General features: G+C 37.4%; 2 protein-coding genes across 3 annotated transcripts; both read left to right on the top strand.

Moving 5' to 3' along the window:
- The first annotated feature begins 1,093 nt into the window (after positions 1-1,093).
- On the top strand, positions 1,094-6,513 carry LOC113070104 (glucose-dependent insulinotropic receptor-like). The gene is made up of 4 exons (XM_026243293.1): positions 1,094-2,788; positions 3,975-4,040; positions 4,879-4,947; positions 6,450-6,513. Exons 1-3 carry the CDS (start codon positions 1,724-1,726, stop codon positions 4,891-4,893), a joined length of 1,146 nt encoding a protein of 381 aa, XP_026099078.1. The 5' UTR covers positions 1,094-1,723; the 3' UTR covers positions 4,894-4,947; positions 6,450-6,513.
- LOC113070103 (sterile alpha motif domain-containing protein 3-like) lies at positions 6,450-12,975 on the top strand. 2 transcript variants are annotated; one of them, XM_026243292.1, is made up of 5 exons: positions 6,450-6,548; positions 9,416-10,472; positions 10,823-10,978; positions 11,325-11,417; positions 12,279-12,975. In XM_026243292.1, exons 2-5 carry the CDS (start codon positions 9,429-9,431, stop codon positions 12,573-12,575), a joined length of 1,590 nt encoding a protein of 529 aa, XP_026099077.1. In that variant the 5' UTR covers positions 6,450-6,548; positions 9,416-9,428; the 3' UTR covers positions 12,576-12,975. The 2 variants fall into 2 exon arrangements, with proteins under 2 accessions (XP_026099077.1, XP_026099076.1); XM_026243291.1 differs by lacking the exon at positions 6,450-6,548 and adding an exon at positions 9,072-9,211.
- Positions 12,976-16,794: the final 3,819 nt, after the last annotated feature.

Here is a 16,794-nt window from a genome sequence, read left to right on the forward strand (position 1 = left end):
AACAGAGGATGACCCGTAGGCTGGGTAGTACAAATAACTCAGGAGACCTCTGTGGCAGGAACGACCAGCAGGCTGGCGAGGCGGAGGCTTGACTGGGCTCAGGGGAGAACTGGAGACCGGAGCTCTCAGAGCGGGGTGGCCGCGGTGTTAGACAGCAGGTAAGGTTCTGTGGGGTGTAAATGGTGAGCACAGAGTAATTCCAGCAGTGATTGTGGTCAACTAACCAAACCCCGACAAGACAGGACAAGACAGGACAAGACCAACTGGATGTCCCAATGACAAATGCTTCATTCGGAGACAACAATCTGACAAAGAGACAAGAGAAAGAGAGGGTAGAAGTAGCCATAATGATGAGGCAGGATGAGAAACAGGTGGAGGGGAAATTATCTTAATGAGAAGTGAAGACAGCTGTGACACAGAAACGAAGAGCGAGGGAGACAGGAGGGGAGAAACCAGCAGGGGGAGACAGAGAGAGAGAAAGAGAGAGATAGAGACAGGATCATGACAAGACCATGACACAGTGATGTGTAGTTGAGGGGTGGGCACAGTTTGGCACGAATCACATCCAGGAGCTTTCTGTGGGCAGAGTGTAGCAGTGGGCACAATAACTGCTGACCAAAATCCGTTTTCAATAGCAGTGAACAGTCTAGTAGGGGTGAATAACATTGGCACATTGTTGACCAGTGGGAGTCTGTCTTTACTGTGTAGCACTGTCAGATCTTTCCTCGGTATGTACGACAATGTGCAGATTGTTAAAAGTAAATTATACTTGTGTGGTTTTAAGTCCATTGTACTTGAGGGCTTTGACTCATTCTCATGACTCCAGAGGGAAGTTGAAGAGGTCATTCATGTGGAATCAATGTGACTGATTTGTCTTGTTCCCAAAATATATCCATATATGTGCACTGACCCTGACTCCAATTATTAAATGTTAAAGTGTTTGGATATGGTAAATGTTTTTTCATTCTTCTGTTTATTCTTCAGAGTTTATTCTGTTCACTCATGAGTAATCACAGTCATGCTGTTAGTGTCCAAGCCCACTTTTCAAACCCAACCCCCTCTTCACGTTCATCAGTTTATCTTCCCCCTTTTAGTTTGTTCAAAGTTAATAGGCTGATCCTATGAGAAGAGAAACATCTCAGAAATACCAACAAAATGGACACAGGCACATCAGCTCATTTAAAATGAAAGAACTAATATTTTGTCCTCATCCTGAAGCCATCCAAATCTAAAAGATGCATTAAAGATCCAAGAATGACCACTCACTTGGGAATCCTTCTTCTGGACTTAAGATGAAATATGTTCTCAGTTGAATTTATTGGACTTCTCCACTATGATGAGATTGGATTTTCATGAGAAAGGAGTTCATCTGCTTCCCATCACTTTTTCAGGCAAGGAACACTCTTAAACATCTGAGAAGTATCCTGAGAATATTTAAAGGATAAAGATTTTATCAATATCCATTATCTTTGCACTTTAGGTGGTGTTTGAGGACATTACCCCGTTCTATGTAAAGCGCTTTAAGTGACCAGAAAATTGTTATATAAACGTATTGAATTATTATTATTATTATTATTTAGTAAGGTAAGGTTGTAAATTCTGAATAATCACATTTTCATGGATATAGCCACCTCCAGTAGGAAGTATGTTCAGATGGGACCTGGATGACAGCCAAACAGAACAAGGGGTGGATAAATAAAAGTACAGCAGCAAAAGAAGGAATATGTTATGTTTTTCCCAATCTGAGAAAAGAGAATCTACGTCTTCATGTCCATTTCTTCTTTTTGAAACCATCAGTATCTTGGTCAACTTTGAATTTTTTTTTACATGTGATGCAACATTGATCGCTTTCAACATGACTCAGGAGACATCCTTGGAAACTATGAGGGAGAACTATGAAGTGACATCACCCAGTCCACAGCTCACAACCCCTGCTGTGATAGAAAGTGAACTTGTGGCCATGGGCTATATTCTTAGTGTTGGATCCATTTTGATTATCTCCACCAACCTTTTAGTCGCCATTGCCCTGGTCCTGCTCATCCGCAAGAGGGGCTGCCAGAGTTGGTGTTTTGTCTTAAACCTATCCATTGCGGACATCCTAGTTGGCGTGGCAATCACTGGCATTGCCACTGATGCTCTCAAAGGAACCACAGCTTCCATGGAGAAGGACATTTGTTTGTTGCGCATGACCTTTATCATTGCACCCTCAGCAGCCTCCATCTTAACCATGTTCTTGATCTCACTGGACCGCTATGTAGCTATAAAGTTGCCTCTGCGCTATTTGCAGTTAATGAATAATAAGATGATTGCTGGGGCTCTGGTTCTCATCTGGCTCATCTCGATGTCTGTGGGATTTTCACCCAGCATTTTGAAACCATTGCAGAAGGAAGACTACCACAAGGTCTGCACGTTCTTCTCTGTCATAGAGCCCAAGAGCATCATTGTTGTCTTCTGCCTTTTTTTCTTTCCACTGCTCTCTGTCTTTATCTATTTTTACATGGACATCCTGAAAATTGCATGCGGCCACCAGAAGCGTATCCATGCCCAGCAAGCAGGTTCACGCTTTCTGACGTCTAGTCGTTACTGGGGTCACGTAAAAGCCCTGCAGACTGTCGCCATGCTGGTTGGTTGCTTCACGCTCTTCTGGTGCCCTTTTTTTATGGTCAGTATTGTGCAGGCATCATGTCCAACCTGTAAACTCTATCACGTTTTGGAGAATCATCTCTGGCTGTTGGGACTCTCAAACTCCCTTATAAATCCCCTTGTTTATGCTTGCTGGCAGCATGAGGTGAGAAACCAGCTCTGTGAGATCTTTGTTCATATTAAAGTCAGGTTGGGTCTTGTGACACATTCTGAGACAGCAGACTTTCACTCAGGCAGTAACATCTTGTTTAATGACAAGATGATAGCCACCCAGTTAAACTGCAGTAGGTCTTTAACAACTCCTGAATAAAATCTGTAAAATATTTCCAATAGACTGGGAATGTCTGTAGACTGTAAAAGATCTACAAAACTGCTACATCCCTTAAAGGTCCCATTTTTCATGCTTTTTTGAAGCTTTGATTGTGTTTACAGTGTGCAATATAACATGTGTTCAAGTTTCGCATGTAAAAAAAAAAAAAAAACTGTATTTTTCACACAATTCACCTATCTGTATACCGCTGTTTTCACTGTCATAAAAACGGGCTGATGACTCCCTTGTTCTGTAAAGTCCCTCCTTCAGAAATACGTAATGAGTTCTGATTGTGCCAGCTGTTCCTGTGTTGTGATTCGACACCAGCTGAGCACACGCTGCCCTCCTGGAAACGCGATTGGGCTAGTTTTGATTAGCAAGTGGGTAGGATTTGTTTTGAAAACCTGTCAAACCTGATCTGAACACTCGTGCTGGAGATGTACTTATAATCACAGGAGCTGTGATTTTCACTGATGAGATGCGCATGAAAATCGCATTCGATTGTTTTGCACAGCCCTAACATCTAGTTAACAAAGCTAAACAGGGCTGCCCTTTGTGTAATAAATTACAGAAACCGTTAAACACACCAAGCTTTAGAATTTTACCGATATTATTTATAATCTAACAACAACACACTAACTAAAGTTTAAAACATGAGATCAAGAAGAAGGGGACCTTTAATGGATGTGAAGCAAAGAGCATTTGCTAAGTCATGTCACCTTTATTTATACACTGAAAATAATGACTTTGTGGTATGGTAAAATCTATTACATTAATTAATGTAATTTATACATGGTAAAATCAAGATTAAGGTGGAACTATAATATCTTATGTAGAATTTACACTATTTAATCATGTAATAACATAACTGAGAAGAAAGAGTAAATTGTATTATATATTTACAAGTACTATTTAATGTTTTATAGTCAAAAAACATTCACCTAAAAATACTAAGTAAATTTTAATCTGAAAAGCAAAGTGCGTTTGAATCCGCGCGCTTTTTTTTTTTTTATACAACAAGATCCGAACACCGGCTGGCAGTTGCGGAGACGGTCTTGGGCGGTTGGTTTTGGCTGACTTATTTTCGGTAAGTTTTGACTTTTCTATTTAAGATTTGTGATGGTTTGAATATTGCATAGACGTCACGGTTCAAAATTATCTGAGATTTGATCACAATAAGGTTAAGGTTAGCCGCTATTATCAACTTCTATGAATTTGAGACTGATGGTTAATGTAGTCAAAACTAAATTTAGCCGCGTTCTTGTAGAAAAAGTCACCCATTCTGGTTAACTTCAGAGTAATTTAATGTTAGCTGGCCGTGATTAAGCTCAAACTGTCATGTTACGTTCTGTAAGGAAATCAATGCAACGAATGCCTGTGTGTGTCCTAGCTAATGTTAGCTTTATTTAAAAGTGTCTAACGTTAACGTTAGTCGTTTTATATCAACTGAATATTTCGCAGCAAGTAATTTATCAAAGTCTGCATCAAAGAAGGAACGTTTGGAAAAATGCAGTAACGTTACCAGATGGCAGGTGAACTTGGATACCACTTAAACTGATGTGTAACGTTAGTATCAAGTGCTTGTATGAATTCAGCCATTTTATTTGAGTAAGCTAGCGGTAGGAAGGTCCAGTCACCTTTTTAATGAAAATAAAATGTAATGTTTTTAAAACCTAACGTTAGTCCACAGCCTTTCACGGCTTAAGTGAGGAAGGATTTGGGCTAAAGATTAGCTCAAAGTTGCATTAGTAGCTTCATCCCTGTGCATCTCAGTCTAGGAGATGAAGCAAGAACCGTTAAGTTTGAATGCAACAGGCGGCAAGCCTCTCCGACTCGTTGCCATGCCAACTCATTGTCAGGCACAAACTCGTGACAATTTCAATGCTGTATGAGATCTCAAAACCACAATTTGTTTCTCTCAACAGGTAAAAGAACAGTAGCTACAGGAGTGCGTGGCGATATCTGTCTGGTCTGACAACATTAGTCTCATACAGGCAAGTAGAAATCTTTGTAATACTATAATATTGCTGCTCTTATTTTTCCCTGTAGACCGCGGTGATATTTCAGGTGGGGAGCCAATTACTATTAAAATAAATAATAATATTGTTCATATGTAAAAATGTTTAAGTCATAACATAATAACATCATTTCATATATATATATATATATATATATATATATATATATATATATATATATATATATATATATATATATATAAATTAACAAAAAAAATATTCAAAAGTAACTAAGCTTCCACTATTCAAGCTCGCTGATTGGTTTAAGAATAAAACGCCAATTGATCGTAGATATTTTTGCTGCATATGCTACTAAGGCTGTCACTTTTCTTTCTTAAATCGATTGCACAATCGATCGGACCAAAAAAAGTTTCGAAAACGAAAATAGGGATTCGATTTTAACCAAATATGTACACTATTAATTTTAAAAGAATTAAACAAATTATAGATTTAACAAAACTCACAAACAAGCAGGGAAATAAAATAAAAAGGGTTTTCAAAGAAAATGGAGGACAATGGCATGATGAGTTATGAAAAGGAGCCACCATTGCCAAACCGCTTTTGTGGTGGAAGATTGGCAGTACGAAATACCCCCACCTTGCGCAGCTGGCAATGAAGTAGTTGTCCCTGGGACACCAGTGCGGTCGGAGCGCATCTTCTCAACAGCTGGACATATAGTGAATAAAAAACACTCTGCTCTGGACCCCGAAAATATTGATTGACTTGTTTAACGTTACCTGTCCAATAGTTTGTAATGGGTATAGCCATTTTGCGCATTTCATTATGCCTGCCTAGTGCTAGCCCAGTTGTCTGTTACGTTCAATAAAAACACACACATGGCCTGTTCTCAACTTCAAGCCCATTTAAAGTTTCATTTTTTAACAGTTGTTTGAAATGGATTGAATCATTATTTAAAATAAATTTGGAGATTTTTGAATTGCCTAAATCATAAATGCAGCCGGATTGAAGCCTGCGGGTAATGTTTTTCTTTTATGTTTTTCATTTATGTTATGACAGCAGTCCATTCTGCATGCGTTTCCAGCGCTCTCTTCACGTTGGTCCATTATTTGGCATTGAAAATGGAAACGCCTTTTTGTTTTTGACATGGAAAATTCAATGAACACTCGTGTCTTAAAAATCTAAATGATTTTTTCACAAAAGTGACAGCACTATATGCTACACAACAACAGCATTTGTACAGAGTGGTGACAGCCAGAGTTATTTTCTGTTTATTGCCAGTTCATTCAATAAAGATAGTTAACAATCTAGTTTCTGAGTACTAAGTTATTAACCCAACAATAGTGGGGTCAGTTAATTTTTTGCATTGGGCCACGCAAACATATGTGTTCGGTTGTGTGGGCTGCGAGTTGAAAGAGGTTGGGAACCACTGGTGTAATGTAATATGAATTGTAAATACATTTGGCATTAACTTTTAGAGTAATATTTTAACATCAAAAATTGTGTCTGTCCTTTTACAGGGTGACCTTGTTCTCAGAAGGAACCAATACAGTGTACAACTGAGGTCTAGGGAGGAAGAGATTAACGTGTTTCAACACCAGTGTCATCAGGGAGAAACAGTAGGCCTGTTATGAAATGGTCTTGTAAAATTTGCAGTTTCGGGTCATCAAAACGTTTAGACCTTTTAAAACATTATAGATTAAAACATCTGCACACTGGTCGGGGTCGATCACTACCCTGCTTGTACTCAGACTGTCCTTGTTCATTTAAAGGTTGGGGTGCTCTTCGCACACATTTGTCCAGAGATCATACACAAACTGAACAGTCAGGGCAAGTTGTGTCATTTTCATGTCTTGTATGTAACTCATGTAGTTATCATACAGAGAGGCAATATTTTGAACACCTAGGAGTTCATTTAAAAAAGCACGAAACTGTTCATTGTGTTTTTAAAGATTGTGACTACAATACTAATATATATTCAACTTTTGCCTCACATAAAAGTAGGAAGCACAATCCTCACTGCCTTGAAGATTTTAAAAATACTGTATTTCAGACACATTCAAGTCAGGAAACGACAGATAACAGCTGGTTGTTAGATGAAAGGGAAGTGTCTTCTAATGAAACACTTGTGAAAGAGGGAGAAGATTTAGGTAAAGCCATTTTTGATGAGCTTTTTTCCTTATTACTTAAATTGGATTGCATCTTCAATGTGCCCAGTAGATGTATAAATGAGATTGTAGAGGAGCTTCAATTTATTACTAGTTCAGCATCTGCACCCATTATCAAAAGCATTGTCCATGACACATTTGAAAACCATAACTGCGTTGTTGAAGAATTTGTAATCACAGATTTGGTAAAACGCATTTGCCAGTTAAATCCTGTTAGTGCAGCCTTTAGTGAAGAAGGTCCTCTTGGCTCAGTATATAAGAGAAATCAGTACTTAAAGGAAAATTTCTCTGTTGTTGAACCATTGGAGTATATACTTGATGCAAAAGAAGGAAGGACTTTCCAATATGTACCAATTTTGCAATCCTTGTCCCAAATTCTGAAAAATAGTGACATTCAGGAGAAAGTGTTGAAGAGTACAAGACATTGTGTTTCTTCCGGTCAGTATAGTAGTTTTCATGATGGTTCCCATTTCAAGGAAAACACATTTCTATCTGGAGAGGAGTTAAGACTTTCACTTCTACTCTACTCTGATGATTTTGAAGTATGCAATCCTTTAGGAACCTCTCGTAAGAAGCACAAGGTAACCGGTGTCTATTGGGTGTTGGCTGATGTTCCGACTGTATTAAGATCTACATTATCATCAATTTACCTAGCTGTTTTGTGCAAGGCTGGTGACATTAAGACATTTGGCTATCCCAGAGTCCTTGAGCCATTATTAAGTGATTTGAAAAGCTTTGAAGAGGATGGTATTTTTGTGCCCTGTTTGGGAAAAATCATAAAGGGCACTGTATTTTCTGTGATTGCAGATAATCTTGGTGCCCACTCAGTTGGAGGGTTTGTTGAAAGTTTCAGTGGGTCATATTTTTGCAGATATTGTATTGGAGAGAGGTCCCAGTTTCAGGAACTTGAAGTCCGGATAGGAGCATTCCCTGGTAGGACAAAGCCGCAACACAAGTTGGACATTGAAGTAGCGCTTGAAAGCAACACCCCTAGCCATGGAGTAAAAAGGCATTGTGCAATCACTCAAAGGTTAAATCATTTTCACGTGACAACAGGCTATCCTCCGGATATTCTACATGATTTACTTGAGGGCATTGTACCTGTAGAGTTGGCACTGTGTTTAGATGTCTTGATAAAGAAAAAATATTTTTCTCTTGAAGAGCTCAACAGAGTCATCAAGCAGTTCCCATATAAGTGGAAAGACGAGATAAATTGTCCCCAAGGTATACCAGCAACCTTTGCCTCCCGTAAAACCATCGGTGGTAATGCACATGAAAATTGGTGCCTACTGAGGCTGCTTCCACTTATGGTTGGCTGGAAAGTAAAGGAAGAGGAACAGGCATGGCAGTTGTTGATGACACTCAAAGATGTTGTTGAGTTGGTTATGTCACCTACCCACACGGATGAAAGCATTGGTCACCTAGATAGTCTTATTGCTGAGCATAGACATAGATTTTTCAGTGTTTTTCCACAAGGGAAATTGATTCCAAAGCACCATTTTTTAGAGCATTACCCGCAGCTCATTAAAGCATTCGGCCCACTTGTGTCCTTATGGACGATGAGGTTTGAAGCCAAGCACCGCTTCTTTAAGAGGATAGTGAGACAAGCTAGCTGCTTCCGTAACATTTTGAAGTCAATGGCAAAAAAACACCAGTCCATGATTGCATACCATCTTCATGGTTCAAATGTCAAAAAACCTGATATCTCTGTATCAAAGATGTCAACAATTCCATTAGAGGTTGTAAATGAGAACATACAAGATTTTGTATCACATAAATTTCCTGGAGAGACAGTTGTTCATTTGACAAAGAAGGTAGACTTTCAGGGAACCAGTTATAGCATTGGCATGATAGTGGTATATGGCTCCACTGGTGGGTTGCCTGAATTTGCTGAAATAATACAAATCATCATTGTTCGTGACAGCTTGGTGTTTGCAGTGAAACTGCAAAGTGCATGGTACTGTGAGCATTTGAGATGTTACAAGTTGGAGTCCACAAGCTTAGTCAAAGTACTAGAGCAGCCACAACTTACTGACACATACCCACTAGCTACCTATTCAGTGGAAGGCAATCGCATGGTATCTCTAAAACACCACATCTGCTTGTCAAACTAGGTAAAGTATAATTGTTTGTAACCGACTTGTGCCTTATTATTATTATCATCCAATAACCTTTATTTCTAGATTAAAATTTGTTTTAAACATCAATTGTATACTTTTTTCTGATCTATGTAGAGCATGCATTAATCATAGGCTCTTGTGGGGAGATATCTTATTTCCTCTTGTCTAATAAAACCATGTTTATGTTTTCTCTTGCAGTTGTACTTGGCACATGGTTATGAATATGTCTGCCCCAACTCAACTACGTGTTATCATTGAGGAGACCCAAGTCCACAAGTTAACCCTACCAGATGGAATCCCCAGCACTATTGACGAATTTTTGGCAGCCATACAGATTCATTTTCAACTCCAAGGGAGTTTTACTGTTATGTACATGGACAAAGATTTTGATGATCAGTTCTTCACTCTTACGTCAACAGACGTCATTAAGAACAAAGACACAATCAAACTTGTTAGAAATGAACCTTCTTCCGTTATTCTCACATTGACTCCCATCAATGAGGATGCTGCTTTCTCTCCTTCACTGCCACTTGGTCTGCCATTCCAGGAAGACGGTTCCTCGGTTAGTTCATCCGACACCATTGGTTTACCAAGGTTCCCAGAGTTTCGATCTGAACGGTGGCCAACTATCTTTGAGATACCCACCTTTTCATATAATGTTGAACTGCCCCTTCAAGCAGGAAATAAGGCCTATGAAATTGATGGCTCACTCCTTCATAATCCAAGCATGAACTCTGACATACTTGAGAAACTTGCTGAAGCAATATTCCACTACACTGCCTATCCCTCTAGCCTTCAAATACTGGCAGTTGTAGAAACTCTGCTAAAAAAGCATCCATGCCTAAAAGAGCCTGCAACCTCACATTCAGGCATGCACGGTTGGCAGCAGCGTCTTAGATTCAAGATGGCTAATTACCGTTCCAAAATGAGAAGGCGTGAAGTTCCTTGTCCTGAGCTTGATATCAACTCCTTGAAAAGGAAACCTCATGGTGAGAGAAATCCTGCAAAAAATTGCAAGCGACCAAAGAGAGCAGAGGTCAACTACCTTCCTCCACATCCAAGTGGAGAAACTAGCGACACTCTGGAGTTAGAGAGACAAGAGCTTCTTAACGAGGTAAAGAAGAAGAACAACAACAAGGTGATTCAAGAAAAAATGGCCAAAACATTCTCCTATCGAAGGCTCGAAGTTGTGAGTGGTAGTCCTGCCGCTGAAGACTTCAGAGAGAGATGGCCTGCTTTGTTTTGTGAAGCTGAGGTAGGTGAATCTATAAACCCTTACAAATTATACCTGCTCCATTAGGCAGTAGCAACAATTGGAAGCCATATAAGTGTCTCTCTTTTTGATTTTATTATTGTAACATTTGCTTTGTATTCCATCATTAATGGGATTGGGGGTGGCAGTAACTCATTTAGTGCATGTATAGGCTTAGCTTGTGTATGTAATCCAGGCCTGTGTGTAATAACAGAGTGAAAATACTGGAATTTTCCCTTGCAGGATTAATAAGATACATTATTATTAATATCTACAGGTTTTAATCTCGGCATCAGAATATTTGGTCTAGTTCCTAAATTTTTCTTTCTGTATTTTTTTTGTTGTCAATTCAGATCAAGGAGGAATTCAGGAGAATAACTACAGTTTCATTGGAGCAGAGCTTTATGTACAAGCTTGACCACTATACAACAAAACTTATTGCCCTGATGATGGCCAAGGGAGGTGTCATCAGGACCAAGCTGAGGCCGTTTATGGACAGACTGAGCCAGGTAGGCTTATTTAAATTAGTCATGCAGGGAGAAAGTCTCTCTCACACAGTCTTCTCTCTCTCACACACACTCTCACACTTACACACCAGGCAATCTTTAAAAAAATGTCTAATAAATAGAAAAAAATGCCACCAATAGATAGTTACATTCATGTGTTTTTGACAGGTCATAAAACTGTAAAGGATTGGGATATATATATATATACAATTTTATTTTTAAGAACTTAAATTTAACTTGTTAAAATCTGCATAATACTGCACACAGAGAAACTGCATTCAGGTATACATGCAGGACAACTCCTGCTTGTAATTCACACAGTATTGACACATTATCAATCTGTTCACAGTACCAAAGCATTGAGATGAGACGTGAAACTGTCATCCGCAGCCTTATCCTGTACCTCGGTGAGAAGGAAGAAGAGCTATTTGAAGATTGCCAGGTAAAGCATGATTTTTTTTTTTGTGTGTCATAAAAATAATTTTTAAGTGCAAGTGAAAAAGTTAGACACAAACATGAATATTTTCCACTCAGCAATGGTCCAAATTATGTGCAATCACAATTTAAACGTAGTCTGAATTTTACAAAGGGTTTCCTGGCACTGTAAAGGTGCAGAGTCACACAATGTATGGTATTTGACACAGTAAGATATTTTAGATTTAGTCCGAGAGCTCTTAGTCCCTCCATTGAAGCTGTGTGTACGGTATACTGTCCATGTCCAGAAAGGTAAGAAAAACATCTTCAAAGTAGTCCATGTGACATCAGAGAATTTTTGAATTTTTGAAGCATCGAAAATACATTTTGGTCCAAAAATAGCAAAAACTATGACTTTATTCAGCATTGTCTTCTCTTCCGTGTCTGTTGTGAGAGAGTTAAAAACACAACAGTTCAGTGATATCCGTTTCGCGAACGAATCATTCGATGTAACCGGGACTTCTTTAACCAGTTCACCAAATCGAACTGAATCGTTTTAAACGGTTCGCATCTCTAATACGCATTAATCCACAGATGACTTAAACTGTTAACTTGTTTAATGTGTCTGACACTCCCTCTGAGTTAAAACAAACCAATATCCCGGAGTAATTCATGTACTCAAACAGTACACTGACTGAACTGCTGTGAAGAGAGAACTGAAGATGAACACTGAGCCCATGTTTATTTAATGACTTAATTTTCATTTTTCGGTGAACTAACCCTTTAAGTAGTTTTTAGCAAGAATGTTCATTCTGCATTGATAATGAATCTCTTTTTTATCTGTTTCTCAATAGAATTGTGTTCTTTCTTTTTTATAAACTGTATGCAGGAGGACATTCGTAGTGATGCCGCTGAACATATCCTTAGGATACTGGTCATCCATGGTGCTGATCAAGAGGATCCAGTTGATGTGTCCATCATTTTGGAGGGCAAGGAGATGTTTCCAGGATGCGGCAGTACTGCTAAAGCTTGCACACTGCTGATGGGGCTTATTTATGCCCTCAACCTGGCATACCCCCCAACACTGCGCTACACCTTTGAGGTGTTCCAGAAACTTTTCCTGGACCTGGATGGTGTTAAAATGTCCCCAAAAGTGCAATCTTTGAAGTTGAAGTTGCTCTCCTGAAAGCGCACGTGCTGTACAATCGAGGCTGTTGGTAGACTCCAATTTACATCTCCATCTCAAAAACGTTTACAAAATTTTGACTACTTTCTACTTTTTACTTCTTGAAATGTTTTAATGTGTTACGGTTTTAAGAGCATAAAGAGCACTTAGTGTTGGTTTGAATGCTGTTATTGCATTAAGTGAATTGTTAGATTTTAATTGGGTATTTGGGAAAATATAATCCCAGATATGTGTTGGATGTAATAAAATGAATTTTCCTTTCCATTAGGGTAAATTGTTAATTGTTGAAACAGTTATTATAAATGATCAGAGAGGTTACTGAACGTACTGTACCTTAACTTCTTATCAGTTGATGTGAATATGTGAATGTTTACATAATAAACTGTACAACTTTATTGTATTTAATTGTGATTTGTGATAAAAGTATTTGATGCAGAGTAAATTCTTCACATTTATTTGGTAACACTTAAAAAAAAGCAACAGTTACATAATAATAGTGAGTAATATAAATTCATTAAACTAAGTAATTCAAAATGTGAAATGGACAGACATTATAAAATCTACTTAATTACTTCATAACAGTAAATATTAAATATTTATAAAATTTACTTGATATTTTCACATTTTAAAATTAAATTTACTTAATTACTTTTAATAAATACAACTTGCTAAGTTAAATATAATTAAGTAACATTTACTTAATGTCTTCACAAATGTTACATTTAGAGTTAAGTACATTTCACTTGATACTGGCAAGTAAGTTGTACTTGATATTACAGCAGTAAAATTTACTAAGAAAAATTTAGTGCAAATTGTTACAATGATTTTATCAAGTAAATCCTACAAGTTGTTTTTATCAGTGTATAGTGCTTAAAACAAAACAGATTGTGTCAAAGGAACTGAAAAACATTAATTAGGAAAACAACATCGATAATGCAAAATTACAGTTAAAGACAGTTCATCATTGAATTCAGTGATGTCATCATACAGTTTAGTTCGTTTTAAATAGTATCTTTGCAATCATTTGCAATCAAATCAACGATATCACTGTAAATGCAAGAGCAAGCCAGAAGCGACAGCGGCAAGGAACCAAACCTCCATCGGTGACAGAATGGTGAAAAAACCTTGGGAGAAACCAGGCTCAGTTGAAACAATTAGACATTTTACAAATTAGAAAAACATATTTCATTAGAATATAAAGTTTGTATAACCACAGCATATTTTGTCATCACTTTACTCTGCATTTAATTTTAGTCTATGAATATCTATCTATCTATCTATCTATCTATCTATCTATCTATCTATCTATCTATCTATCTATCTATCTATCTATCTATCTATCTATCTATCTATCTATCTATCTATCTATCTATCTATCTATCTATCTATCTATCTATCTCACTAGCTATAGAACAACCACCCAATAAAGCATTACAATAATCTAACTTTGAGGTCATTAACGCATGGGTTAACATTTCTGCATTTGACATCGAGAGTTTAGGTCATAATTTAATGAGATGGAAAAATGCAGTTTTACAAATGCTAGAAATGTGGCTTTCTAAGAAAAGACTGCTATCAAATAGCACACCTAGGTTCCTAACTGATGACGAAGAATTGACAGAGCAGCCATCAAGTTTTAGACAGCGTTCTATGTTATTACATGCAGAGTTTTTAGGAGTTTTCTATAATTGACACCTCTGTTTTTTCAGAATTTAGCAATAAGTGAGTGAGTGAAGTGACATTCAGCCAAGTATGGTGACCCATACTCAGAATTCGTGCTCTGCATTTAACCCATCCAAAGTGCACAGGCTGCGGCACCCAGGGAGCAGTTGGGGGTTCAATGCCTTGCTCCTACAATTCCCAAGACTCGAACTCAAAACCCTTCGATTGGGAGTCCGATTCTCTAACCATTAGGCCACGACTTCCCCTTAAATTACTCGTCATCCAGGTTTTTATATAGACTATGCATTCTGCTAGTTTTTCAAATTGGTATATTTCGCCGGGCTGCGAAGAAATAGAGCTGAGTATCATCAGCATAACAGTGAAAGCTAACACTGTGTTTCCTGATGATATCTCCCAAGGGTAACATGTAAAGTATGAAGAGTAACAGCCCTAGTGAGCCTTGAGGTACTCCATACTGCACTTGATACCTCTTCATTTACTGCTACGAATTGATGGCGGTCATATAAGTATTATTTAAACCATGCTAATGTGCTTCCATTAATGGCAACAAAGTTTTTTAGTCTATGCAAAAGAATATTGTGGTCAATAGTGATGAACACATAGCTAAGATCCAATAGCACTAACAGAGAGCTACAACCACGATCAGATGATAAGAGCAGGTCATTTGTAAATCTATAGAGCAGTCTCAGTACTACGGTCTAAATCTTGACTGGAAATCCTCACAGATACCATTTTTCTCTAAGAAGGAATATAATTCTTAGGATACTACCTTTTGTAGTATCTTGGACAGAAAAGGGAGATTCGAGATCTGTCCAAATACAAAAGACACCGATTTATTTGCTTTCCCTTTCCACCTGCAATGAACACATTAGTTTCAAAATATATCCAAACCACTAAGTTCCCATTTTTTCCAATTGTAAAATGACTGTAATAAATTAAACACTATTTGTGTTTATGTTTCTAGAGAGTTTCTCATCATCAGTGTCATCTCGTCCACTGGGGGTTATAACAGAGCTCATTAATTAAGATTTATAAGGCAATATTTTCTTTAAAATGGTTTCCTGCAATATTCATTGTGAACAGAGCAATATAAATAAATTGTAACAATTCAGTTGACAATGTTTCTCTTCTTGTACATCTACCATTGTAGATAATAAGAAATTGAGTGATTAGCTTTAAAAAAACTTATTTTAGACTTAATATGAAATATATATGTAAATATGTATTTACAATAATACTAAATATTTAATATTGACCTAAACATTAATATCACACTTACATAAAAATGTATATACTGTAGCTATTTGTATTCCCCACAAGAGAACACTTTCCAGTACGTTCTAATTCAAGGAAGAAACCTATTCTGTTAAAAAAGGTAATTCCAAAAGGAATTGAAAGTTATGTCTGCCACCCCTCATGTCATTCTAAAAGGGAAACACAACTACTTCCCACCGGACACTTATTCAGGTCAATTAAATAAACATTTAATGGCCAGTGATGAACAACTACAACAAAATATCATTACATTAGCAGTTAAGTACTGCGTTAAATGTTAAAACTAAATCTCTAAATTATCTTACTGTATACTACTTATACTTCTACTACTACAAATAATAATAATAATAATATACATTTTGAACCTCACAAAGCTTAAGTTATATAAGAAAAATGTTTACATTTCAATTTGAATGTATATACAGTATGTTATATGTATCTAAATATTTTCAACACAAGCACATTCATATACAGTATGTGAATTGCATCATTAGTCATTATTAATAGTTTTAATATTTGTGTCAAGGTCCTGCTTTCACCTCTGTATGAGCTGAATTCCAAGAGTTTCAGAATGTGACTCTGGACTATATAAAGCACGAAACTCACCTGCTCACTTTGAGTGTTATCAGTGGCGCTTACAGTGTGTATACAGTTGTTGATAGCATTTTATTGTGTTGGCCATGAGACAATGATTATCACGTATACCAGGGGTTCTCCACTGTGGCCCTCAAGATCCACTTTCCTGCAGAATTAGACTCCAACCCCCATCAAGGACTTCCTTACAAACTCAATCAAGTTCTTCAGGATTACTAAGTTACTGGACTGAGAGTTTGATCAAGATTGGAGCTAAGGCTATTATTGGAGGTTTGGCTATTTTTCCTTTGTTGTCCCGCCCCAAATCAACCAAGGCTCAGGATGACCATGTGGAGCAGAAGAAGAAAAATCCAATCGTACTATATTTATTTTATATAAATTCATAGACTTAAATTAAATGCAGTCAGAGTAAAGTGATGATAAAATATGTGGTTAAACTTTCTATCTCTATACCTTATGAAATATGTTTGTCTATTTTGTAAAATGTCTAATTGTTTCAGGTCTCCTAGTAGGCAATGGTGAAGATTTCGTGATCCATCCAGTTTTGTGGGGCTGGCAGGACTTGCTTTCACTTGGTGCCTTGGCTTGATGCAATAGTTTTAGCATCTTGCGGGAATAGTGATTTGTATTATATTTAGTTTAGTTTCAGTTAGTTAGGTTTTAGTTT

This window comes from Carassius auratus, unplaced genomic scaffold, assembly GCF_003368295.1.
Source record: "Carassius auratus strain Wakin unplaced genomic scaffold, ASM336829v1 scaf_tig00002951, whole genome shotgun sequence".
Classification (NCBI taxonomy): Eukaryota; Metazoa; Chordata; class Actinopteri; order Cypriniformes; family Cyprinidae; genus Carassius; species Carassius auratus.

Coding starts and splice junctions, on each gene's coding strand:
- LOC113070104 (XM_026243293.1), top strand. CDS start 1,724: ATGTTATGTTTTTCCCAATCTGAGAAAAGAGAATCTACGTCTTCATGT. Junction 2,789..3,974: donor ATGCTTGCTGGCAGCATGAG/GTGAGAAACCAG, acceptor TTATACAACAAG/ATCCGAACACCGGCTGGCAG.
- LOC113070103 (XM_026243292.1), top strand. CDS start 9,429: ATGGTTATGAATATGTCTGCCCCAACTCAACTACGTGTTATCATTGAG. Junction 10,473..10,822: donor CTTTGTTTTGTGAAGCTGAG/GTAGGTGAATCT, acceptor TTGTCAATTCAG/ATCAAGGAGGAATTCAGGAG. Junction 10,979..11,324: donor TTATGGACAGACTGAGCCAG/GTAGGCTTATTT, acceptor ATCTGTTCACAG/TACCAAAGCATTGAGATGAG.